This window comes from Thalassophryne amazonica, chromosome 11 (assembly GCF_902500255.1).
Source record: "Thalassophryne amazonica chromosome 11, fThaAma1.1, whole genome shotgun sequence".
NCBI classification, from domain to species: Eukaryota; Metazoa; Chordata; class Actinopteri; order Batrachoidiformes; family Batrachoididae; genus Thalassophryne; species Thalassophryne amazonica.
Window position 1 is genome coordinate 51,398,674 of NC_047113.1, and position 25,202 is coordinate 51,423,875.

A 25,202-nucleotide genomic window follows, 5' to 3' on the forward strand; every position below is an offset into this window, starting at 1 on the left:
TCAAAGTCTTCTCCCGTTAGGGTGATGTTGCCTTGCCAGCGGAGGGAGAGGAAAATGTGTCACTCTGGGGGGACCACTAAATCTTATCTGATTGAGTTCAGATTTGGTCCTCAAGTGGAACAAAAACAACATGTGACCTGAAGTCTCTCACAACCTTTATTTTTTCACTATATAACATGAACAGCCCTACTGTACAGACTTGAAATCACTGTACACAGTGTCGCTATTTGACAAAAATCTAATTTGTGAAATTTTAAACAAATTCATATAAAACATTAGTTTATAAATTGGTGGTACTTTCTGTGTAAACTCAAATGTGCACTGATCTTATATCCTGGGACAGCGATTCAACACAAATGCGTGTCAGTACACTTTCACTTTCAGGTTCATGTTGCAGAAGAAAAAGGTAATTTCACCATTTACGCATTGGTTAAATTATGGTTCCAAAGTTTTTGATTGGAATAATCTGTTCACTCGCTTGAACTACCTGGTTCGCTGTTTCCTCTTTTCGCCTCAGAAACAGAGCAGAGTCAGGGGTGTGGCCATGCCTCCTGCACAGAGCACGGAACTAGAGTGACACGCGGTCTTTGAAATTGAGATGAAATGTCAGTGACTTATGGAAACAAAAAGCACATGGCTATCATACTGTGTAGAGCTGTACCGTGTATTCTGTGTGCAGTCCTAGGAACCGAACCTTCCTGTGTGTTGTGTACCTTACAGTTCAATACAAATACATGTATTGTGTGACACCCCTAATTAACAGAATGATGCTCAAGTGTGCAATCCCCAGAGGACAGTGCAACCCCACCCAAGAACACCAGAGGGAGATAGAGAACAGGGGAGTGACATATCAGGGTCATCATCATTGATGAACTAACCTCACTAACCAAACAAAAGAGACCTGGTAGCAGCAACAACCATAACATGGTGGCAGTCTGTTACACTGCAAGCATCATTTCATTGGGGCCAAAGTGGAGTTTCTGTTTTTTCTTCCCCTTTCAATAAAAATGTGAATTGGATCAAGTACAAATCTGTATCTTGATTTGTTTGAGTAACTCAAACTCCAATGACTCACTCACGTTATCCTCATCAAGGGTTGTAGTAAAACACAGAAAAAGTAATGTGCAAAATTTGTACATAACCATTGTAATTATCAGCTGGGAGGCTGTGATCACATGACCAAGAAAGGGCAGCTCTTGTAACTGCAAAAAAGTTAAATATTCCTCTTGTTATTGTAACCGTAACCCCAGCCCTCATTTCTAAATGCTGAATGTAAAAAACATGTTGCACATGTAAGTTTGTAGGATTATGCCCAAAATACCATGCTTATTAACTTTTTGTGTGATATAATATGAAACGAGAATACATTGACAATGTACAATGGAAAACTCCACGGTGTTCAGTCCAAATATGAGTATAGGTGGATCAGTAGGATAAGGAATTGGGCTACTAATATGTAGACCTGGGTTCCATTTCCTGTCACACTATGCTACAGTATGTCTGTGTCCTTGGACAAGACATTTCAACTGCATTGTCCCACTTCACCCAACTGTAAATGGGTATCGGCCTTGGTTGAGGAAGTAAGTTGCGTTGGGGGCAGAGACTCTCATCTGCTTCACACTGCAGAATCCGGGGGTAAGCACTTGTGCCAAAGGGCCTCATGGTCTATAAATAGAACCCATTGTTTTGACCAACACACAGTATAGTGGGAAAGTAAAAGGGGCTCAGTACAGATCTCAGAAAGAGGACTGCAGATTTACACAAGTCATGAATGTCTCTTGAAGCCATTTCTAAACAACTACAGTTTCCAGTATCATCAGTTTATACAAATGTACATTAGCACAGGTTATTTAGAGGTATAGCTACTTTGCCAACATCTCGTTTCTGGATAGTCAAACCAAATTCAAGGTGTGCTGTATGTATATTTTTTGACCTTGTGTTGATGAAAGAAAACCAACAATAAATCAATACTCCTACACCAAAAGCTTGTACAGAAGTGCACCAACATTGTAAATATGACCACAACTGTATTTACTTATCCTGTGTTGCAACATCAGATCAGTTTCATAGATGTAACACCCTAATTCATGGTTAAACATAAGGTTTATACAATTGTTATGTTCCAGAGTAATAACCATTTGCGTAATTGAGTAAGTACCTGCTCTCATTTAAATATAGAGCAAGACAAGGAGGCGACAAGATGTGTCAAACAGTGTGCACTTATAGCTTGAGCCCCACTCCAGTAGGGGGTGGTGCAGCTCCCCTCTACACCTCTGCTTCCAGAATCCCTGCTGTTGTTTATGATTTGCTTTGTTACCCCATGTTTAAAACTGATTCTTCCTTAAACATTCTAAAATAGAAATACTTCACATGGTGGGTCAAAACTGTGAAAACAAAATGAATGTGGGTTTTGTTATGTTTTACCAGTATGGCAAGTGAGGTGATTAGTCTGCTCAATGACTACCTCTTCAGCGAGTTGCCTCTCGACATTGAGAATGTACATAAAGGGGCAACAAGTCTATGTCACCTCCAGCGTACGTTGGGCACCGCCTGCCAAGGCCTAAACAGGTTGGCTTCATTTTGTTCAAAATGAATTTAAACCTAAAGTGTAGCTTTCTTAAGTGAAATATATAATGTGCAATTATTTGATGTGTGAAAAAACAAATCTCAGAAACAATATGTGTGTTATTCTGATCTGCAGTGAGATTGACCTGACGCTCTCAAGTCTGGAAACACTGGCAAAGGTGTTTGACCATCCCAGCTGCCCTTTGACACACACCAAGGCACAGGTACAATGGAACCACTGTGTAAAAATCAGCATTAAATATATCAGCTAATTCTTTAACATCTCTTCTTCTTTTGCAACAAGGGTCCAGAGATGGAGTTAGACAATCTGTTGTGCAAGATTTCTGCATTGGTCAGCCTTCTTTCTTCACTGGAGAAAAGGGTATGTTCATGTCTGTTGTATGCTCTTCACACCTAAATGCAAGGAAGTTGCTTAAAGTTTAGAGGAGGAGCCTTGTTTAGCACCCAGGAACAAAGTTCAGGATCCAAGATCAAAGCACACAGCTCAAAAGCATGGATCCGGTTCTTGATCTGGATCCAGCCCATGAATTACTATATTTGTCACTAATCCATGGCTTTCTTTTTGACCAAATGTCATTAAAATCAGTTTATGTCCTTTTGAGACATCTCACTGATAAACAAACTAATAGAAAAAATAAACAAACAACAATGAAAGCCTGGATCAAGATGAAAATTCAGGCTTATCTGCATGCGGTGAAAGTGTTGAATTTACTGATGCTTTCACTTATCTTGGTAGAGACATGTCATGTCTTTGGATCCTTGGCCTGCGAGACCAAGAAACCAACATCTTATCAATATCTTTGCAGGAGAATGAACTTTCAAGTATTCAGACTTCGGTGCTTCCTCTCTTAATGAAAGGTTGTGAGTCTTTGATGGTAACCAGTGACCTAAAGCCTTTGGTGCGCGGTCTCTTTGGAGGATCCTTGGGTACCATCAGAATGGATCTTTGGTTTGATTCCCTATCAAACAGGAAAACCTTGACAAGTCTCTTGGGCAGGGTCTTTAATTTCCAAGTTACTTCTAGTGTGCAGTTGAGTGCCTTGCATGGCAGCACCCTGACATCAGTGTGTGAGCGCGTGTGTGTGAGAATGGTTGAATGTGAGACATTATGGTGAAGCCCTTTGAGTGTCTGCATCAGTTGGAAAAGTGTTATAGAAATGCAGTCCATATCCCATTTACTTTGATAAGGAATATCAACTGCATTGAACGGGAATTGTAAGGGTGATGATACCAGTGGCTGGAGGAGGCCAAAGGGCTGTTGATGTTTTAATTTTGAGAGGTGGGGATCAACCAGTTGTCTGCCTGGGTGGTTGCCATCCATGACCCATTGCAATTCTGTGTGGCTGTTGCATCAGTGCGCTGCACCAACACTGGCCCCCAGACATGACCTGACCATGACTTTATGAAGTATCCTATTTCTTTGCCTGTTACTTTAAATGGACAGGAGTTGCTATATATTTATCCTGCTCTCAGAGACGTTAAAGGTATTGGGCACAGAATTAGTGAGCTCACTGAACATACCTCACAGAGCCAGCGGGAGGCCATGCATGCTTTTGTATTACATGTCACAGTAGTCTAAAAGAAGCCGTTTCATACTTAAATATTTCTTAGAGCTCAGAATTTCTACATCCCCTATATAAATAGTTATTCTTATTATTAATAACAAACGTGATTGTTTAGTATATACATCGCACTGGAGTACACTGGACCTCCCAAACTAATAAATATAATGCAATGCTAAAATACCCTCGGCCGTATGAGCATTGTGTTCTTTATAATTTGCAGTTGTTTAATGAATTATTAAGATCCTGTTGTCTTACATACAGTTTGTACATGTTCAATAAAGTCCCGCTGTCAATCAAACAATCAAAAATAATATTTACATTTTAAGAGCAGAAGTTGTGCAAATCAAGGAATACTTGTACTCACCCCAATAGAGCGCTTCGCTCTCAGACTGCAGGCTTACTTGTAGTTCCTAGGGTTTGTAAGAGTAGAATGGGAGGCAGAGCCTTCAGCTTTCAGGCTCCTCTCCTGTGGAACCAGCTCCCAATTCGGATCAGGGAGACAGACACCCTCTCTACTTTTAAGATTAGGCTTAAAACTTTCCTTTTTGCTAAAGCTTATAGTTAGGGCTGGATCAGGTGACCCTGAACCATCCCTTAGTTATGCTGCTATCGACTTAGACTGATGGGGGGTTCCCATGATGCACTGAGTGTTTCTTTCTCTTTTTGCTCTGTATGCACCACTCTGCATTTAATCATTAGTGATTGATCTCTGCTCTCTTCCACAGCATGTCTTTTTCCTGGTTCTCTCCCTCAGCCCCAAACAGTCCCAGCAAAAGACTGCCCCTCCCTGAGCCTGGTTCTGCTGGAGGTTTCTTCCTGTTAAAAGGGAGTTTTTCCTTCCCACTGTCGCCAAGTGCTTGCTCACAGGGGGTCGTTTTGACGTTGGGGTTTTTCTGTAATTATTGTATGGCCTTGCCTTACAATATAAAACGCCTTGGGGCAGCTGTTTGTTGTGATTTGGTGCTATATAAATAAAAATGATTTGATTTGAAATTGATTTAGTTCACCCTCTGTGCATTTGCAGGTATTAATGAGACAAATTTACCTCCATAGGAAGTTAGCGGAGGTTAGCATACACGCAATGTCTTGTAAATGACTCCAGGGGTGTTATCAGGTTACAAAAACAACGTTTTCAGTTTTAGAAGTGTTTATTTCTCTCTAGCATTTACATAATATATACAGTATGACAAAGATGTTATATTTACACACAAATGAAACAGAGTTTTGCAGCTAGCTACCAGCCTGTGACCTCACCATGCTAACATCCACGAAATGTCTTGTAAATGCGTTCAGAGGTGTTATTAGGTTCCAAAAACAGCTATTTCAGTTTTAGAATTTTTTCTCTCACTAGCTTTTACATAATATATAAGAAACACACACATATATATATATGCGTGTGTGTGTGTGTATATATATATATATATATATATATATATATATATATATATATATATATATACACACACACACACACACACAAAACTGAACAGATTGAAATAGAATGTTTGAATTGAATTGATTAGACACCCATGCAACAAAATTTCACTCATATGCTACAACAAAACTCATAAACAAAGTAGTCAAAGAAAACAGACAGTTAGAAAAAAAAAATAAACAATGTACATGGTGCCTACAGGCGTAGGCAGAAGCAAAGCTTATCAACACCTACACCCCTCCTTGAAGTCAATGTGACTTTTTAACCTCTGGAAATACCTCTTAAAATAGGTCAGGGTTAGCCATCTTTGAACTTGTCCAAGGTCTGTGTTCCAAGAATGTTCCCTGTAAATTTGAAGCCTCTGGCAGTTATAGGACTGGACTTATGCTGAGCACAGACAGACGGACAGATGGACAGCTCTAAAGCCTTCTCAATACCCGATGGCCATATATGATAGCCTTGGGTAAAAATACTGCAATTTATACTCTTTAAAATACTATGCCCAGTTCTCATTTTCAGTTGAGGGGTCACAAATATCTTGTGTGATAGATTGAGATTTTTGCTGGTGACAGATAATAACTTGCACTAACAATGCATCTCTTCTGACCATAAAGGTATTAAAAGCACTACAAGATGCAGTGACCAATCATAATCTGGCAGTGCAGCCTAACCCACCGCCTCCTGAACCAACACCTATAAACGTGACATCTGTCAAAAACCGGGTGAGGCAGCTGCCTGTCCACTCCTTTCAGGTACACAATCAGGACTCATGAATTCCTGTCATCTGACAACAGTTGCATTCAGTCAATTGACTCCTGTCTATATAAATGTGTTAACGCTTCTTTGTCTTTAGGTTAAGGTTGTGCGCTATGGCAGACAGACTGTTTCTGTGGATGTGGATGAGGGAGTAGTGCTTTTTGACAAGAAGCCTAGTTCATTTGGTGTCGAGAGAGTGTCTCACGACAGAAGTAAGACAACACGTGGAATAAATATCTGAGTAAATCTCATCTCCATCACTCACAGTTTGTGTGATCATCTGCTGACAATTGTCTCCGTGCACCAGTCCTTCAGCTCGTCAAGTTCCAGGGCAGCCCAGCCAAGGTGTGCATGGTGGTGGACAGTCAGTACAACGCACCACGAGAGCTGATGTTTGAGAGTGCGCGGGTAAAGCTGAGTGATGTGTTTTATTAATAATTCTTAGGCTCCCTCACCCATAATTCACAGTGTGACCGTCATCCCTTCAGAAACGTGACGCCTTCTGTCAGCTCTTGCAGCTGATGAAAACCAGGCATTCTCAACTGAGAGAACCGGATGTGATCTCTGTGTTTGTTGGCACTTGGAACATGGGTAACCATTACTGCGGTGACAGTCTTCATCTCCGTTAAGCGACTGGCAAGTCCCCGCTGTGTTTTGATGCTTCTGTTTTATACACGCAGGCGGTACGCCTCCTCCTCGTAGCCTGCAGTCGTGGGTGACCTGTTGTGGTTTGGGACACACTCCTGATGAGTCTACAGCCATACTGCCTCATGATATCTATGCTTTGGGAACTCAAGAAAACCCTCAGGGTGAGAGAGAGTGGACAGAACACATTAAATCAACTCTTCGCAGCTACACGCACATCGACTTCAAACAGGTAATATCCTTTTTTGTTTAATTAAAGGGGACAAGTTGTGCAAAACTGATTGATATATACCTGATACATGTTTGGAATTTGTGCCTCACAGCAAGAAGGTCTTGGGTTCGATTCCTACCTGGGGCCTTTCTGTGTGGAATTTGCATATTCTCCCTGCGTTTGTGTGACGTATCGGCTTCCTCCCACATCCAAAAACATGCATGTTAGATGAACTGGAAACTTTAAGCTGCCCGTAGGTGTGCATGAATGAGTGAATGTGTTTGTCTGTCTATATGTGGCCCTGCGACAGACTGGTGTCCTGTCCAGGGTGTACCGCGCCTCATGCACTATGACTTCCGGGATAGGCTCCAGCCCCCTTAACGAGTAAAGAAAATGGATGGATGGATGTTTGTGATTTGAATTACGGAATTCTCCTGCTAAAATGTAGGTCATATCCTGCTTACTCAGTCTACAAACACGGTCTGTGGAAGGCAGAAAGAGTGGGTGATTCCCCCCCTTTGGGAGGCCAGCAGCAGCTCCTTTACATTAAATAATGGGGCCGATGCGTGTAAAACGTCATTAAATTTTGCACAGAAATTGTTTTCTATATAATAAAAATATTTAGATAGCATGCCAAGCTCTTTTTTTTTCATTAGACAAATTTATGTAATTGTGGTGGGAGTGGATTCAGCATGTAAAAAAACCGACAAAATAGCACTTCATTTATATCTGTATGATGGGGCAGATATGTGAAACGATGCTTTTTTTGGTAAAAGCATTAAATTTTGCACATACGTTGTGTGATGTAATACTACTACTACTGCTACTACTACTAATATATCTATAAAGCAAGACATGTCTGTGTGTGGGTGTGTGGGTATGAGGCTCACATATCTCTCTGACTGTTTGTCAGATTGACCTCAGCTTTCGGATATGGCTTGCACATGGCACCATGATGTGCATCCTTTATTATGAAAATTTTCATCATTATTTTTCAAAACCTTTATTTTGATGTAACATTAGTACTTCCAAGATGGCGGCCTCCGTGGCGTCTCTGACCTGCGAGGCCTCCGTTTGTATACGGATTTCTGTCAAAATTTGTTTCCATGTTCTGTTTATTTTGTCATTTAAAACCTCTAACTTAAAAAAAATCTATACATATATTTATGTCTTTATTTTGACATGAAACGTGCTCCTCTCATAATGTGACCCTAGGGATAAAATCAAGTGCACCCTTTTTACTTTCCATGGCATTTAATGCCCGCTGGCATCCTTATTGTTGCATTGCTGCCACCTTCTGCATCATTCTGTTATAACAGTACTAACTCCTCTCGATGAGTCCAGTGCCTTTCAAGTATTTAAAAAGCCAACACTACTCCCTCTCACTTGACCTTGTGTCTAAAACACTTCCTACAGAAACTTCTTTCAGGCCTTACAACTGATTTCCTTAAGTTTTTACTCTTTAAGAAATAAACCATTCAAAAATGACGAGATATAGTTTGTAAAATAAAATATTTTGAGGGAAAATTAAAGCACTGTGCTAAATACTGCACAGGTGTATTCATTGGTTCTAATTTTTATTTTTTTATATTACAATTGGTGGCATTTGAAAGTTCTGCTTTCTGGCTGGCATTTCACAACACTTTATTTACAGTTCAGTTGGTCTGGTGATGGTCTTTTTTATTACATTTTTTAGCTCCCAAATTTCTATATGGATACAAACTTCCTATGGGTAGTAATGCTACTTATAATAATAATAATAAAAAAGTTATATCATGCCCAGCGTAACATTCTCCCTTAAATAACAAAATCCAAGATGAAAAAAAAATCCATGCCATTCCGGAATATCTTCAAATACTCTGTCCTTATTTACTACGTATATGTCATACACATGAAGTGTCATGTTCTAACTTCATGCAGAATCCATTCCATCTACAGTTACACTGATTAAAGAGAGAGAGATAAAAATGAACTTGGCATGCTACCGAATTTTGTCACTATATATATCTAACAATGTCTGTGCAAAATTTGGTGCTTTTACCATAAAATGCAAAAATCATTTCATGTATCTCCCCAGCAAAAAGGGGAACTCCTGAACTTTACAACCTGGCTCTACTGTTACATGTTTCAGGGATCACTTTTCATTTGGGATTAAAATTAATCTGAGTTTTATTGATTTGGAGCACAAGCACAGTCATTGGCTAATTGACCAATTAATGTAATGGCACACAAACAAAATAATAATAATAATTAGAATAATAAGAAGATACAGTTTTAATATGCTCTTGATAAAAATGAATGATTCCACTAAGTTTTGTGGAGACTGAACATATTTTGTGTAATCTGGTTAATAGGTAAACATGATAATCAGATAAAAGATTATTTTTGAAGCAATTGTTCTAACCTACTATTGCAATTTGGTGGGGGCGGGGGCATGGTCCTGTAGGTGGCAGTGCAGTCCCTCTGGAATATGAGGCTGGCTGTGTTTGTGAAGCCAGAACACGAGAACCGCCTGAGCCATGTGAACACAGCCAATGTGAAGACTGGACTGGGGAACACGCTGGGTAGGCCGCTGGCTGCGACACAAAACCACAAACCACAAAAAAGCACACAAAGCAAAAACAAGATGAACCTGAAAGATTCTGCTGCTTTCAGGAAACAAGGGAGCTGTGGGCATCTCCTTCCTCTTCAGTGGGACATCATTTGGGTTTGTTAACTGCCACCTGACTTCTGGAAGTGAGAAAGTCCTCAGGTACTGTGTATGTACCTGTGCATGTTACCCATTTAATATGGGCAGCAGCCAGCACTGTTATTTTGTGTGTTTGTGCAGGCGGAACCAGAATTTTGTGGACATCCTCAGACTGCTTTCTCTGGGTGACAAACACCTTGGGGCCTTTGACCTCAGCCTGCGCTTCACTCACCTCTTCTGGTGTGGAGACCTCAATTACAGGCTGGATTTGGATGCACAGGTCAGACTGACAACTGTCACATGTACATTATAGCTCATATTCTTCTGGAAGTGATCAGAATGCCCACCCTCTATGCTTGACCTGCTTCATGGTAACAGAACTGAGACATCCTGACCCCACTTTAACCTTTGTGCTTCTCTTTGACATCAGGATATTCTGAAACATGTGTCAAAGAGGGAGTTTGAGGAGCTGATGTGTGCAGACCAGCTGATGCGAGAGAGACACAAGAGGAAGGCCTTTTTTAATTTCAGTGAGTTTCACTGCAGAGATTCTAGTTGTGATGTTTGAAATGCTCCAAAGAGCAGCTTGTTATTACAACTACTCACAGTACCTTTGACTGGCTTTTTATCACTCCCCCGGTTAAGAGGAAGAGAAGATTGCATTTCCACCCACGAGCAGATACGAGCGGGGTTCTAGAGACTGCTACCTGTGGCAAAAGTACAAGTCTTCAGGGGTGAGTAGTGTCGCAGAGTAGAATATATGAATGCTAAAAACTGCCGGAGTGGGGCATTCAGTAAAGCATATACCTTCACCACGACCCAAAAATACAGTGGCTGAGAGAGGCCACAACACATCCAAATGAAGACAACACTAGCAAGTACAGAAAACATTTACAAATAGGACAGCAACAACAACAAAAACCCTCACAATTGCCTCAAAGAATGAATTGCAAATTGAGAAAATGATTGCAGTCAAATAACACATATATAACCTACAGAACATGAAACAGTTTAATATGATAACATGTCTGCTGCAGATTTACACAGCACATAGAAAAGCACAGATGCTTTGCAAAGATTTGCAACACAACAGAAGTACTAACAACGAAACAAGAGGTTTCTGCCTGGAGGACTGACTGACTTGTGTGTAAAATATATAAAATCAAATGTGAAAATATAGCTATCTTATGAGTAAAATCACAAATAAAATAAAGTTACTCAGCTCTGCTGATCCTTTTCACCAAACTGTAAACTGTTGTGCTGCAATGCATTATGGGAGTTCTGGGTTTTGGGGTTTTATTTGTTGTTGTTATAGTTCATGTTTGTTTAACAGTATTAGTGTTGTTGGTTTGTTGTGTTTTGAAGTTCAATTAGTTTAGTCAGTTTGGCTGAGTGTCATGTTGTTGTTCCCATAAATGTTAAATATAGTGTGTTTGATGACTTCTGCCATTGTGTCTGTGTTGTGTATAAAGGTAAAAGCACTTCCTTGTGGCAGAGTGCAAAAAAGACACAATCTCTGGTTTGGTTTTCAATCTTCCACACTGCTCGCTGCAATAATATGATGAATGTTTTTTTCCATTGCATTGCATCAGGTAGCTAGCAGTGTTAACGTGCCTTCATCCATGGTTTGCTAATTCTTAAGGCTTTTCGGGGTGAGATTCCCCTAAACTGACCTACGCAAAATAATCTGTTTCGTTGGGGTGGAAACAGTTAGTAGAGGCTTTGAGCGAATTTCTCCCTATCATTTTGACATACATTGATCGTCAAGTATGTGTATGTGGGAGTGCGGGGGCGGGGTGGAGCATTTAAGAGTCTTGCCTAGAGAGCCAAATCTAGGGAGAGGATCTCCACTGCGCAACAGTTCAGTCCCATTGCGATAATCTCCCAGTCGTCTAATGACAGTACATGCAAGTCTTCACTTTTTTAAAGACACATTACTGTATTGTTATCTAAAGACAAAACTTCTGAAATTTTTCTACTTTTCTTTGGTGGGTGAGCTCAACTCAATAGGTGAGGTGCGCATGCGCAGTTGCGCGGTGAAGCTCATCTCGACGGGACACGGTCACCCATCGAGATGAGCTCCACTACCGAAGAAAACCCATGTAAGTTTTATCTTTACATAAAAATACAGTAATAAGCATCTTTTCAATTTGAAAAGTAAAGACTTGCATGTACACACTGTCTTTAAAGCTAAATATTGTTGTTAGATGACAGGGAGATCATCTTGACACACGTAGCTGCCGATTTGCGCTATGTGGAAATTAACTGGACGGGACAGCTCATCTCAGCAGAACACAGGCACTGACAGCACACATCATGATGGAGGTGACAAAACATGAAGAAAATCTGCAACACTAGGGGTGCTGCCTTGAGGATCTATGGCACATGGGCTAAAATGCAGAATGCAAATCTGTTTGAGAGGTGTCCAAGTCTTTGTCGCTATCTTGCAGGTGTATAAACTAAGCACAAAGTTGGGTGCAATATGCAAAGTGCTTGGGTTTATCCAGTTCACAATTTTACAAGCATATCATGAAATCAGCCAATCAGAGTGGTATGTGCAGTGTGCACAGTGCTGTGATACTGAACACACTTAAAAGTAAAACGTGGAGAGATTTTATGGTGAGGAAACAGATCTGCATGGACAGAGTGAGTGAGAAGTTGCTGTGACAGTTGGATTAACACCTATGTGAATGTTATGTTCTTTAACACCTCTTGCAGGCGCTATGTGTATGGGCCCCTTCACACATAGTGCAAATACGTACACCTCAGGGTGACTCATGGCGGTAGAGCTTGTATGAGCGCACCATGAAACATTGCGCCGACGGGGAGGCGTGCACGATGGCGGTGCGACAGTTCATGCACGTGACAGTGTCTTTCGAGCAGGAACACAAACTGTGTTCCATGGGACGAGGTGCACCACATCACCGCTGATGTGGAGGAAAATACATTAAAACCAGCTGTATAATTAATGAGTATCACTGGGTTGATATAAATTTACATAAAAGGGGATGCAATACAGAAGCCCGTGGTTAAATAACACTGGTTAAATAAAAAAAAAAATGCCACTCATGGGATTTGAACCCGCATGCTCTGATTACCAGACAGAAGCTTTACCACTGCACTACAATCACTGTCTTGTAACAGGAGCAAGAAATGGCTAAAATCAACACGCAGATAAACATATTTGAAAGAAAGTGGCGTATTTGTCATACTGTTGGGTTGTCCTGGTCCTGTGGCGCGCTGCAGTCCTGTCAGATGTGAAATTCAGATCGCCTGTTGCGTGTCCAAACAGACTGCCAGTCCATTTTTATGTATTTCCACACAAGCACACACACGCACGTGTCAGTCAAAACACGGGATGTGTGCTGTAGCTGTGATGTCAAGACCTGGAGATGTCTCAACAGCTGTGGGCAGCCACCCACGCCCCCTGTCCTGTCAGCGCACAGACCGAGATGTCACTCTGTGATCAGATGAGAGATGCCTTTCTGCGGGGTGTGCGAACCACACGTACATGTGCCAGGGGTGGGGGGGGGGAGTGGTGGGGAGCACGCAAAACACATGCACACGTGTTGTGGGGGGAGTCGACACTCTACAGTCGTGGGGCACTTAGACAAATTTCACTGCCAGCTCGACATTAATTGTCTGCTGACTGTTGTCATGTTAATAGTGTGAATGGCCACACATTTTCTAAGTGCCAAATGAGCGGTGTTAGATGTTCGTGAGTGTCACCTGGAATTTGGCCGACACCTGCCACGAGAGGGATCGATAGGCTCGCACAGCGCACACTCTGTCTTTCAGCTGCTGGTGTGCGCAAATAGATGTAGCAACAGATGTACGAGGCAGGTACGATTTTACATGCTTTGCACACAATTCCTGCTTCATGTGCACTTTATGCGCAAATTGACCAAATTCGCACTATGTCTGAAGGGGCCCTAATGAATGTTCACTGACCACTGCTGCATTTAAGGTGCAACATTTGATACCAACAGATACATTTTCTTTTCAAGTCATGTTTATTGTAAAAACTGAGGACCGTGTATTCATCCACACAGTCTCAGCTGTAGGGAAGAAGAAAGGCTAAAAGTATGTACCAAACCAATGTTTTTAAAATTGTTTTTTTTCGCAGTAGTTTTTATTTCTATTTCATTATTATGGTTTGTGTGCATTTCAGTTTCATGTTCTTATTATGCGCTATTGCGCTTTGTGTCCAGAGTGTATGTGTGTGGCACTTGTAAATGTCGCACCATTTAAATACAGTACAACAAGCTTGATGCATCTACATTAGGCCATATTTTGGTCGTCTAAAATGCAAACGCCTTCTTGTGAAAAGAGGAATGCACCAGCTTTGCACTACCACGCCTCATTTTTAGACCCAACATGTCCATGAGAGCACAAATGCAGCCAAGTGTTAACGTGATCGGGAGGATGTGGGTCCCGGGCGTGAAAATGACATCAGCATTGGGTAAAAACTAGCAATGTTACTTGTGTTGGATCTTGTGCCGTTTTGCACCTGTTGGAAGGTAGGAGCCAACGTAGCTCTCAGATTTTTTTTTTTTTATATTAGACATGCAAGGTGACCCCAAAACAAAAAACAACAACAACAAAAACCCAGAACCCATAAAAATTGCAATAAATCCTACAAATCCTACTATTAGAACAATGGTCTTCCCCAACATGTCTTGGTCAACCAAGGAAAAGATATTTTGCCTGGAGGCCCATTTCTCCAATAAATCATCCCATTTGGAGCATAATTTGGAAAGAACTTAACTTTTATGCAAAGCAACCAAGATAACTGAAACTTTGGCTAATGATCATACACAGACTGAAGTTTAAGGATTTATTCAAAGGATTTATCCTTTGTAGGATTTATTACAATTTTTATGGGTTCTGTTTTTTTGGGTCACCCTGTACATGAACAATGATCAATAATTTTAATATTTCAATAACTAAAGTGTTTTGATCAATCATGCAGCCTAAAGGTAAAACAAACAAACAAACAAACAAACAAAAAACAGTTTTGTAAATAAACACACGCTCACTCACTCATCTTCAACCGCTTACTTCAATCAAGCTTGGCAACATGTAGACAAACAAACAGTCACACCTGCACACACACACCTACGGACAATTTAAAGTTTCTAGTCCACCTAACCTGTGTGTCTTTGGATGTGGGAGGAAGCTGGAGCACCCGAAGAGAACCCATGCAAACACGGGGAGAACATGCAAACTCCACACAGAAAGGCCACAGGTGGGAATCAAACCCATGACCTTCTTGCTGTGATGCAACAGTGCTAACCACTAATCCACCGTGGTGTAAATATGCAATGAAATATTAATCTCATGTCACATCACCTCATGGTGTCTTAATCATTCGTCTCAATAAAATGATATTTTTACTGCATCTGTTTATTGTGTCAAATAGACGGTATACTAGTAAAAATGAATGAGCCTCTGAGCATTCAATACAGTATATATCAATAATGTGTAACATAATCCCATTTTAATTTCAAGAATTAAACCACAATGTGCATGATAAGTGTCACGTACAGTAGGAATTAAAGGTGTACCGTGGCTGGGTTTTTTAGATTTAAGTCAGAAAAAAGAATTTTCTTTGGCACCACTATAATTTTATTCCTTAGCCATTAAATAAAGGATTCATAATATGATATTGCCAATATGACCAAATTTCCCATTGTATGGAAAAACCTTAAAATTTATCCCCTTGAAGGGAAGAAATTCCAGCTATCAGACATCATGTCCTACATTTGATAGCGACATCAAATCACATGGGGGCTTCCCCAACTTGTGTGAGGGATGCTGGGAAGCACACAGAGACTGCCAATCAGAGTAAGTAATGACAGCATGGCTGACTGCTCATTCGACAAAATAAACTAAGATGGCAGAAAACACCCAGAAACACCTTATTTCCATTTAAATCTAATATGTTTCTCACATATTTTGTAAATGTTAGCGAGAAATAAGCACTTCTCAATCTAAGATGGCTGGTTATGAAACCAGATAACGCCTCTGAAATAATTTACCAGATATCTTACAAATGTCAGCGTGCATGTCCAATGAACGTGCATCATCCAATGTCAAAGCCAATCTCTAAACTTCACACATGCACACACACACTTACTCCTGTAGACGGCGTTAAAAGAAAGTAAAATATTTTCTATGGAATAGATTAAATTAGATTAGATTAGGTAGAACTTTATTGACCTATGACAGACGGGTGTCCTGTCCAGGGTGTACCCTGCCTTGCGCTCTTTGACTGCTGGGATAGACTCCGGTCTCTCGCGACCCTTGATTGGACTAAGCAGTTGAAGATGTAAGTGAGTGTGAGAACTTTATTGATTCCTTGGGAAGATTCCCTCAGGGAAAATTAGGTTCCAGGAGCATTGTATAGGAGCATGCATGGTAAGAAGCACACAGAGTATCAAAAGTGAAAGTTAAAAAGAAAAACAGTTTGCAATATAAATACACAATATAAATACCAGACATATTGATCAATACTGTTCCTCTCATTCCTGACCCCTGTCTTCCTGTTACCCAATTTTGAAGGTGCGAGTCAATGTTCCATCGTGGTGTGACAGGATTCTGTGGAAGTCTTACCCAGAGACGCATGTCATCTGCACAGCATACGGTAAGATCTCGATTTAAAACAACAGCAATAACAAATAATGACATCCTTAACAATATGAGCAACAACAGTAGCATTAACAATTGCAACACTATGTTTTTTTTCACGTTATACTTTGCATATAAAGCAATAAGTACGTTGAAAACTTTTACTAAAATTTGCTTTGTTGGCTTTACATCACATCAGGTTGCACAGATGACATCTTCACCAGTGATCACTCACCCGTTTTTGCCACGTTTGAGGTGGGAGTGACATCACAGCTAAACTCTAAAACAGGTGCTGTCACTGTCGTTGTTCCTTCGACACCAACAGTTGGAGTATAAGTGAATCACTTAATTTACAGAAGAGTGTTGCTTTATATTTCAGATTCAAATTCGAGCACGGAAAGAGCTTGGGTCCAGCTCGACTGCATCGAGGTTATTGTGAAAACAGCAAGCAAAGCAAAGTTCTTCATTGATTTTCATTCGTCGTGCCTGGAAGGTGTGATGTCAAGTCAAAAACATTTATTATCTAAAGCAGGGGTGGCCACGTTCGGTCCTCGAGAGCCACATTCCTGACACTCTTAGTTGTCTCCCTGCTCCAACACACCTGAATCCAATGAAAGACTCGTTAGCAGACTTTTAATAAGGAAGGTGGCTCTCGAGGACCGAACTTGGCCACCCCTGATCTAAAGCATTTTGAGAAATTCATTCAAGTCTTTCTTTCCAGAGACCCGTCGTTCAAGTGAGAATGACTCACAGAGCTGCGATGTCCCGGGATTTCTCAAACTAGGATGGTCTTTCAAACAGCTGCCGAAGGTTAGAGGCTCAGTCTGTCTGAACCACTGATCTCTATATAATACTGGATAGCTCACTGGCCAATATTTTTGAAGAAAACAGGACGCCATATTACCACTCCGATGTTCTGCTCCTGAACGCTCTTTTCCATTGATCTGTAATAAGGTGCACGCAACTTTATTCTTTGTAATTTTGTTAAAAAATACCTTCATGTGCAGCTATAACCTGCGCAAATCACCAGATCAATGGCTGTGGACGAATATTTCACCTTTGTGAGTATGATTGAAATGGGAAGTAATGAACAATAATTTGAAGAGTTCTCTCCCTTATTCCAGCATATAGGCAAAGATAATAATAATAGTAATAAGTGGCTTATTAACACAACATGTGTAGCCACATGTTGAGTTTTTTGTTGGGCAAACTATTTTAAGACATTTATTAGGTCTCCTTGTGCATAGTTTTGGAGCTTTAGGCGTATTGCGTATTTATCCCAGTGAGATGTGAGTATTTGAGAATAGAAGGGAAGAAAGTGTCAAAGTAATAAAGAAAGAAAATAAACCAAATAGGTAATCATGGCAGGCATAGAGATTAGGAGGGATCAATCTTACATTATCCGAAGAACAAAAATAAGTAAATGAGAGAATCAGCTCAGTTATGACTTGAAATTGTTGACGTTCTAATAAGCTGTCTATGTGCGGTCTGCATAAGTTGGGAGTGGCAAGATGGCTGCCACTTTGCTTCAGCAGATTTTGAGGAGTGTGTGGGCCAATGAGCTATCCAGTAATATATACAGATCAGTGGCTTGAACATAGCTGAAAATACACTACTACACTGTTTAAGTCAAGCTGCTATCTCACAATTTGCATGTCTTCCATAGCTTCTTCCAGTTGTGTCAGACCTGGAGTATCTTCAGGACCAGCACCTGTTGTTGTCCATCAAGTCCTGTGATGGATTTGAGTCATATGGTTGGTCTGTTTAGTTAGCCATTTGAATAATTTCCTCCATTTAGGAAGCAAATAAGACAATGTTTCAGGGGAAGGTGAACTTAAGGACTATTTTCTTTTCTTTTTTTCTTTCTTTTTTTTTTTTTTTACAAATTTGGTGTTTGTACCACCACTGCTGAAAGATTATTTCAATTACCTACTGGTGCAATTACTGTGTTCAACATTGCAAGACAGGTTTTCCTATGTTGTTTTGTAGCATTCTAACTTTATGATGTCACAAGGTTCTACTGATTTCAACAGCTTATTCTGTCAGCTGATGGGTTATAATAGTTGGCAACAAGAGCAATCTGAGATTTCTGATGTCCGCCAAACTGGATCACCTCCAAAATTCAGTGGACACTTCCATGCCCTAAAATCTATTTGTGGTGAAAACTTGGTGAGGATCCATGAAGTAGTTTTTTTTTTTTTTTTTTGTAAGTAATCCTTCAAAACCTATACAAAGTGAAATATTGAACCAGAATCCAGATCCAGATCACCTCCAAATGTTAATGGAGTCTTTCATGGCCTCATATCTATCTGTGGTGAAAATTACATCAAAATCAGTGCGTAAACGCCAATGATTTTATTACGTCCTTGGTGGACGTAATTATGACGCTGGAGAGGATTCTTTCTCTCCAAGTGCACCTTCCAGTTTTATTTCTACAGAAATGTTGCTGCTGAGTTTTAGTAACTTTAGCAATTAGTTCTTTGTTGTTTGTCATGGGAGAAAGTGTTCACAGTAAAGAGTATAGATAATTCAAAGGTACAATATTATATATCAAAGACAACTCTGAGCTGAAGTGCATCCAGAATGTCAAAACAAACTGATCCAGAGAAGTAGATTTCACTCTTGGTAAGACAGGTCATAGCATTTATTGTGATTTATGGTAAATTTCCTGCTGGTTGTGTTTTGTCTTTTTTTTACAGGTGAATGCTGTGTGGCTCTGCGTTCATTAACTGGCACGTCACAACAGTTTGAGACGTTCCTGAGTCACCGTGGTGAGGAGATGGGCTCCATACGGGGCCGTGTCAAGGTCCATGTGCCTGCAGATAGACGTGAAACAAGGAAGAAAATCTATGGTGGGTCAGCTGCAACTGGCAAATCTGCCGTCCATCTGCCTTGCGTGCACTGCTACTTCCTGCTAAACTTTCATCTCTATAGTTGCTGCGCTCTTTGACTTGCTTTCACTGCTTCTTCTGTTTGGTTTCGCAATGATCCCTGGCTTGGCTTTGTGCTCACTGGTGTCTATCGACTGCTTCTGCTTTTGCCTTCTGATGAACTGGCAGTGACCAGATCCATCCTGAACCAATGACAGATGAGTATCTTATCACCATAACAACACACACAAATGCTACCATGTTGTGACAATGCATCCTGATGTGTCCTTTGTCCTACATGTGTTCCAGAAAGCTTTCAGCAAGTCTGGCTGATTTTGAAAGGCATGTTTGACTTCTACTTACTTCACTTTTTCAGAATGGTTCTGTTTTGAGAAAGACGAAAAAGGTCTCCTTCTGGGTCATGTGGGCCCTGCATGTGTGCGGCTTCCCGTAAACAGGTGAGTGCAACAAAACTGTAGAAACACAAACCACAAAAGAACTGTGGTCTTAAATACCATTGGCTCTAAGCAATACTATATATTCTAGGACAAGACTCACCATCCCTGCTCCTGGAGATCACTTACCCTACATGTTTTCCATTTGTACCTGCTGGATCCACAGTTGATTAGACAAGACTGGTCTTTCCTAGCTCTTGATTGGATGAGGAGGCCTGGTTTAGTTAATTAGCAGTTTGCTGGAGCAGGTAGCGTTGGACGACATGTAGGACGGGTGCTCTCCAGGAACAGGGTTGGTGGCCCCTGTTCCAGGAGAAACCTGTGACATTCCTGGGCACACCTGATAATTTTCATGATTTTCCTTTATAAATCATTGGTTGTCTGGATCAAAAATTTCAGTTAAATATATCATATTGCAAATGAACACAATGATATTTAAGAAGTGAAATGAAGTTTCTAGTATTTACAGAAAGTGTGCAATAAGTATTTAAACAAAATTAGGCAGGTGCATAAATTTGGGCACACTTGTTTTATTGATTTGAACACATTTAGCACTACTTATTGGAACACAAAATTGGTTTGGTAAGCTTATTGACCCTTGACGTCCTTACACAGGTGAATCCAATCATGAGAAAGGGCATTTAAGGTGACCATTTGCAAATGCTTCTCCTCTTTGCATCTCTTCTAATGAGTGGCAACATGGGAGCCTCTAAAAACCTCTCAAATGACCTGAAAACAAAGACTGCTCAACATCATGGTTTAGGGGAAGGATACAAAGAGATATCTCAATTATTTCAGCTGTCAGTTTCCACTGTGAGGAATATACTGAGGAAGTGGAAGACCACTGGTACAGTACTAGTTAAGGCCTGAAGTGGCAGGCCAAGAAAACTCTCAGATAAGCTGAAGCGAAGGACGGTGAGAACAGTCATAGTCAACCCACAGACCTGCTCAAAAGACCTACAACATGATCTTGCTGCAGATAGTGTCTCTGTGCATCGTTCAAATCTACAGCGCACTTTGTACAAAGAGATGCTGTATGATGCTTTAATGCAGAGGAAGCTTTTTCTGCGTACACACCACAAAGAGAGTCACTTGAGGTGTGCTAAAGCACATTTGGACAAGCCAGCTTCATTTTGGAATAAGGTGCTGTGGACTGATGAAACTAAAATGTAGTTATTTGGACATAACAAGGGGCAGTATGCATGGCTGAAAAAGAACACAGCATTCCAAGAAAAACACTTGCTACCTACAGTAAAATTTGGAGGTGGCTCCATCATGCTGTGTGGCTGTGTGGCCAGTGCAGGTACTGGGAATCTTGTTAAAGTTGAGGGTCACATGGATTCCAGTCAATATCAGCAGATTATTGAGAACAGTGTTCAAGAATCAGTGGCAAATCAGGGGCTGGATCTTTCAACAAGACAGCAACCCTAAACACTGCTCAAAATCTACTAAGGCATTCATGCAGAGGAGCAAGTACAACATTCTGGAATGGCCATCTCAGTCCCCAGACCTGAATATTATTGAAAATCTGTGGTGTGATTTTAGGCGGGCTGTCCAATCCTCGAAAACCAACAAACCTGAGATGTTTTGTAAGAAGAATGGTCCAAAATACCTTCAACCAGAATTTAGACTCTCATTGGAAGCTATAGAAAGTGTTTAGAGGCTGTTATTTCTGCAAAAGGAGGATCTACTAAATACTGATGTAGTTTTTCTGTTGGGGTGCCAAAATTTATGCACCTGCCTAATTTTGTTTAAAGAATTATCGCACAGTTTCTATAAATCCTATAAACTTCATTTCACTTCTCAAATGTCACTGTGTTTGTCTGCTATATGATATATTTAACTGAAATTGCTGATCCAAACAACCAATGATTTGTAAAGGAAAATCATGGAAATCATCAGGGGTGCCCAAACCTTTGCATACAACTGTAGTCATCGAAATTATTATTATTAACAAACGTGATTTTTCGGAATTGATGTTGCACCGGAGAATAAATCACAGGACCTCCAAAACCAGTTAAAAAGAACCCTCGAGTTATCTCGAGGTGACGCTTTGTAGTGACTTTGGAGAAGGACCATCCAGAAAAAGTTTTTTGTTTTGGACCCTAGTAACTTAGAACTCTGGTGGCACTTGCCAACAATGAGATAAAGTTGTGTGCCAAATTTAATGGTGATATATAACAAAGAAAGAATGTGGGGCTCCATAAATCTCAGCATCACAGCCATACCATATTTTCTGGAGTATAAGTTGTATTGGACTATAAATTGCACCTTTTTTGTGTATTATCAGTACTTTAATTTTAGATTTTTGTGCATTGCTGTAATTTCCTTTTTATCAATTGGTGTTTATTCTCTTATTATTACGTCCGCCAAGGATGTAATAAAATCATCAGCATTTATTTATTAATCTGTCTGTCTGTTAGCAGGATTACATAAAAACTACTGCACAAATTTTGACAAAGTTTTTCACCACAGATAGATATTAGGCCATAGAAGACTCCATTAATTTTTGGAGGTGACCCGGATCCGGATTCTGGATCAACATTTCACTTTATATAGGCTTTGAAGGATTATGTTTAAAAAACCAACTTCACGGATTCTCACCAAATTTTCACCACAGATAGATATTATGGCATGGAAGACTCCACTGCATTTTGGAGGTGATCTGAATCCGTATTGGTGGATGTCAGAACTCTTGGATTGCTCTTGTTGGAGTTTATTTTGTTTAGTGCTTTGATTACTGTGAAATACCTAGATAAATAGTTATTCTGATTTTTCAGAATTGAAGTTGCACCGAAGCATAAATCACAGCACCTCAACAACTAGTAAAAAAAAAAAAAAAAAAAAAACCTCTCAAGCTATACGCTGTAAAATATGGTATATACACAGAGGTTATCCAACTCCACATATAAGTTACACTAGCAAGTATTATGCTAGTAACGTATATGTGCAGTTCATTTACCAAAATAAACAAATGATTGTGTTTATTACAGGTCCTCAGCAGCTTCTCCGAAACTAACCCCAAGCAGCTACACCAATCCTGCCTACTTCATCTTTGAAGGTGTGCCAGTGGTACGCAGGGCGGAAGAAGCTCCGCTCCAGCAACGGCGCCCTCAGGTGATCTGGTCTGGAGACAAAGCCTTACAGCTCCCAAAGATCTCAGCGCGGCAGGGCTTTGACAGGAGGCCCTCTCGTCAGTCAGACTTTACAGAGATTGAAATTCCAGCTGTTCTCTCATCCTACACATCATCCATCGAGCTTCATACTCCACATACCAACTCCTCCTATCAGCTTTTCCCAGCCAAGGCCTCATTCTCCATACCTCCAGCCTCATGTAGCATTACATCACAGGGCCAGGAACAGGCTTTACAATCCAGAGAAAAACTCCAAAGTAAAAAGATTGTTCAGGACTCAATACTTCCACCTAACAACCTGAAGAACATGTATATGAACCAATCAGAAATCATTAGGGAAAAAACAAGAATGGACCAACATCACCTTCTCCCAGAGAAGACAAGTCCTGTTCAGTCAGCCAAGGTCTCATCGATTCTACCCTACAGCTCCACTCACCTGCCACACCGTCAGGGAAGTGTTTCCTGGATAATGGCGCAGAAGCCCACTGGACAGATAGGAGACAACTCTCTTACTGCTCTGCAAATTGCCAAATCACTCAGCGAAGTTGACTTCTTCCCCTCAGAGCAGACTGTTCCATCCGTACCTAACCACAGGCCAAGTTACAGAAATGGTCTGGCAGTGCCTGGAGACAGGGGGTACAGCTGGGAAAAAGAGGTATAGGACATTCAAAATCAAGGCAGTTTTCATAACTGTGAGGAAAAAAAACTAACTGCTGTACAGTAAAAATACATTGCATTTTATTTTATACAGGTGCCAGTTCTTCAAGGTGCACCAGAGACTGTACGGGAGCTCCTCAGTACTCTGGGACTTCAAAAGTACTGTCTGGGGCTCAGCCTCAGTGGCTGGGATGATCTGGATTACTTCAGGTAAAGTGGCGGTTTTATACTGATAACAAATAAGGCATATCATCAACATTTATTGTGGTGAATAATAATGAATGTGCTTTATTCTCTGTTCTACATCTGCATTATACTGTATGAATTTAGGAAGTTGCTAGAACATTTATAATAAATAACCACTGATATACAGGAACTACAAAACAATACAACTTTTTTAAAGTATGAAAAATAAATTCTCACTCTTGTCCGACTTGTGAAAGATTTGTTTTTAAAATCCTTGTGTTGTTTTCACAGTGGTATTACAGAGGAAGATCTTTGTGCTGCAGGAGTTATGAACCCGTCACACCGGCGAAGGATCCTTGACAACCTCCCGAGGAACTGGAACTAACTTTCTAGAAAGGAAAGTCATGACAGTGTCAGACATGACAGTCAGTTGAAATTGAATTAAAATGGGAAATTCTGGTGGGACTGAATGGACAATCAATAAACAGCAGGGAACAGACTTACTCAAATGACTAGAGAGGCAGGTTGTATACTGGCATACGCTCACCCCCACAAAAAAACATCACAGTCAACAACAACAAAAAAACAACAGACTGAAGTAATGCAGTTAGCAGTCAGAATCCAAAAATACTGATTGAGCAGAGGTTCGTTACTGGTAGCAGCATGAACCAGGCTTGGCAGGAGTGCATGTGACAAATGGAAAAGTTGTTATAAATGTCAAACAAAATAATAATAAATGTACATGTCAAACTGGAAATAATGGATGAGTGAAAGGAATGCAACATATGTCTACATACGTTCAACCATTTTTTGTAAAGATTTTCAAATGAAGGAATATGTCTGTATATGTATATATATACACATAATAAATACTGACTTGAATCATGCCTTAATTGTTGTGTCTGCATCTGTCTGCCATGTTTGTTCCTTTTGTTCATGGTTGGTGTACTGTCATGTCTGTTGCCCACGCCATCCTTTGATTTTCAGTGTGTGTGTATATGTCTTCCATTGGCTGTCATTCGTGTAGGTCCCTGTTCCTGTTGTGTATGTGCGCCTGTGGTTCATGTCTGAGTCTTACGTGTGTGTGTTGGTGTTTCGTTGTTGTCACTCCCCTGTGTCCATGTGATCAGTCTGCTGTCTGTGTGTCCTTATGCGCCCTGGTTCCAAAGTCATCGTGTCTTTGTGTTTTTGCTCCTGTCATGCCATTGTTTCCCCTGTCCACAGTTCATCATGTCCTTGTGATTTGTGCTCATCAATTTCTTTATGCATTTCTTATATTTATCATGTTTTGTCCCCCATTTACAATTTATTCTATTTTGAGTTCTGTGTTTATTTTCTGTGTGTATTAGTTGGCTTCGTTTTTGGTTTTTGCACAGTTTGTTA

General features: G+C 40.5%; 1 protein-coding gene across 1 annotated transcript in view; it reads left to right on the plus strand.

The window, feature by feature from the left end:
• Window positions 1-24,712, plus strand: part of inppl1b (inositol polyphosphate phosphatase-like 1b) — a 43,243-nt gene extending 18,531 nt beyond the window's left edge. Inside the window, exons 5-27 of the mRNA XM_034181641.1 lie at window positions 2,428-2,568; window positions 2,702-2,789; window positions 2,870-2,947; window positions 6,201-6,338; window positions 6,440-6,554; window positions 6,650-6,750; window positions 6,831-6,933; window positions 7,023-7,219; window positions 9,645-9,762; window positions 9,854-9,950; window positions 10,029-10,167; window positions 10,318-10,417; window positions 10,533-10,621; window positions 16,452-16,533; window positions 16,717-16,806; window positions 16,897-17,010; window positions 17,239-17,327; window positions 18,184-18,271; window positions 19,217-19,369; window positions 19,764-19,845; window positions 22,836-23,631; window positions 23,728-23,843; window positions 24,111-24,712. Coding sequence (XP_034037532.1) covers window positions 2,428-2,568; window positions 2,702-2,789; window positions 2,870-2,947; window positions 6,201-6,338; window positions 6,440-6,554; window positions 6,650-6,750; window positions 6,831-6,933; window positions 7,023-7,219; window positions 9,645-9,762; window positions 9,854-9,950; window positions 10,029-10,167; window positions 10,318-10,417; window positions 10,533-10,621; window positions 16,452-16,533; window positions 16,717-16,806; window positions 16,897-17,010; window positions 17,239-17,327; window positions 18,184-18,271; window positions 19,217-19,369; window positions 19,764-19,845; window positions 22,836-23,631; window positions 23,728-23,843; window positions 24,111-24,204 — 3,208 coding nt within the window. The 3' untranslated portion in view covers window positions 24,205-24,712. The remainder of the gene's footprint in view (window positions 1-2,427; window positions 2,569-2,701; window positions 2,790-2,869; window positions 2,948-6,200; window positions 6,339-6,439; window positions 6,555-6,649; window positions 6,751-6,830; window positions 6,934-7,022; window positions 7,220-9,644; window positions 9,763-9,853; window positions 9,951-10,028; window positions 10,168-10,317; window positions 10,418-10,532; window positions 10,622-16,451; window positions 16,534-16,716; window positions 16,807-16,896; window positions 17,011-17,238; window positions 17,328-18,183; window positions 18,272-19,216; window positions 19,370-19,763; window positions 19,846-22,835; window positions 23,632-23,727; window positions 23,844-24,110) is intronic.
• Window positions 24,713-25,202: the final 490 nt, after the last annotated feature.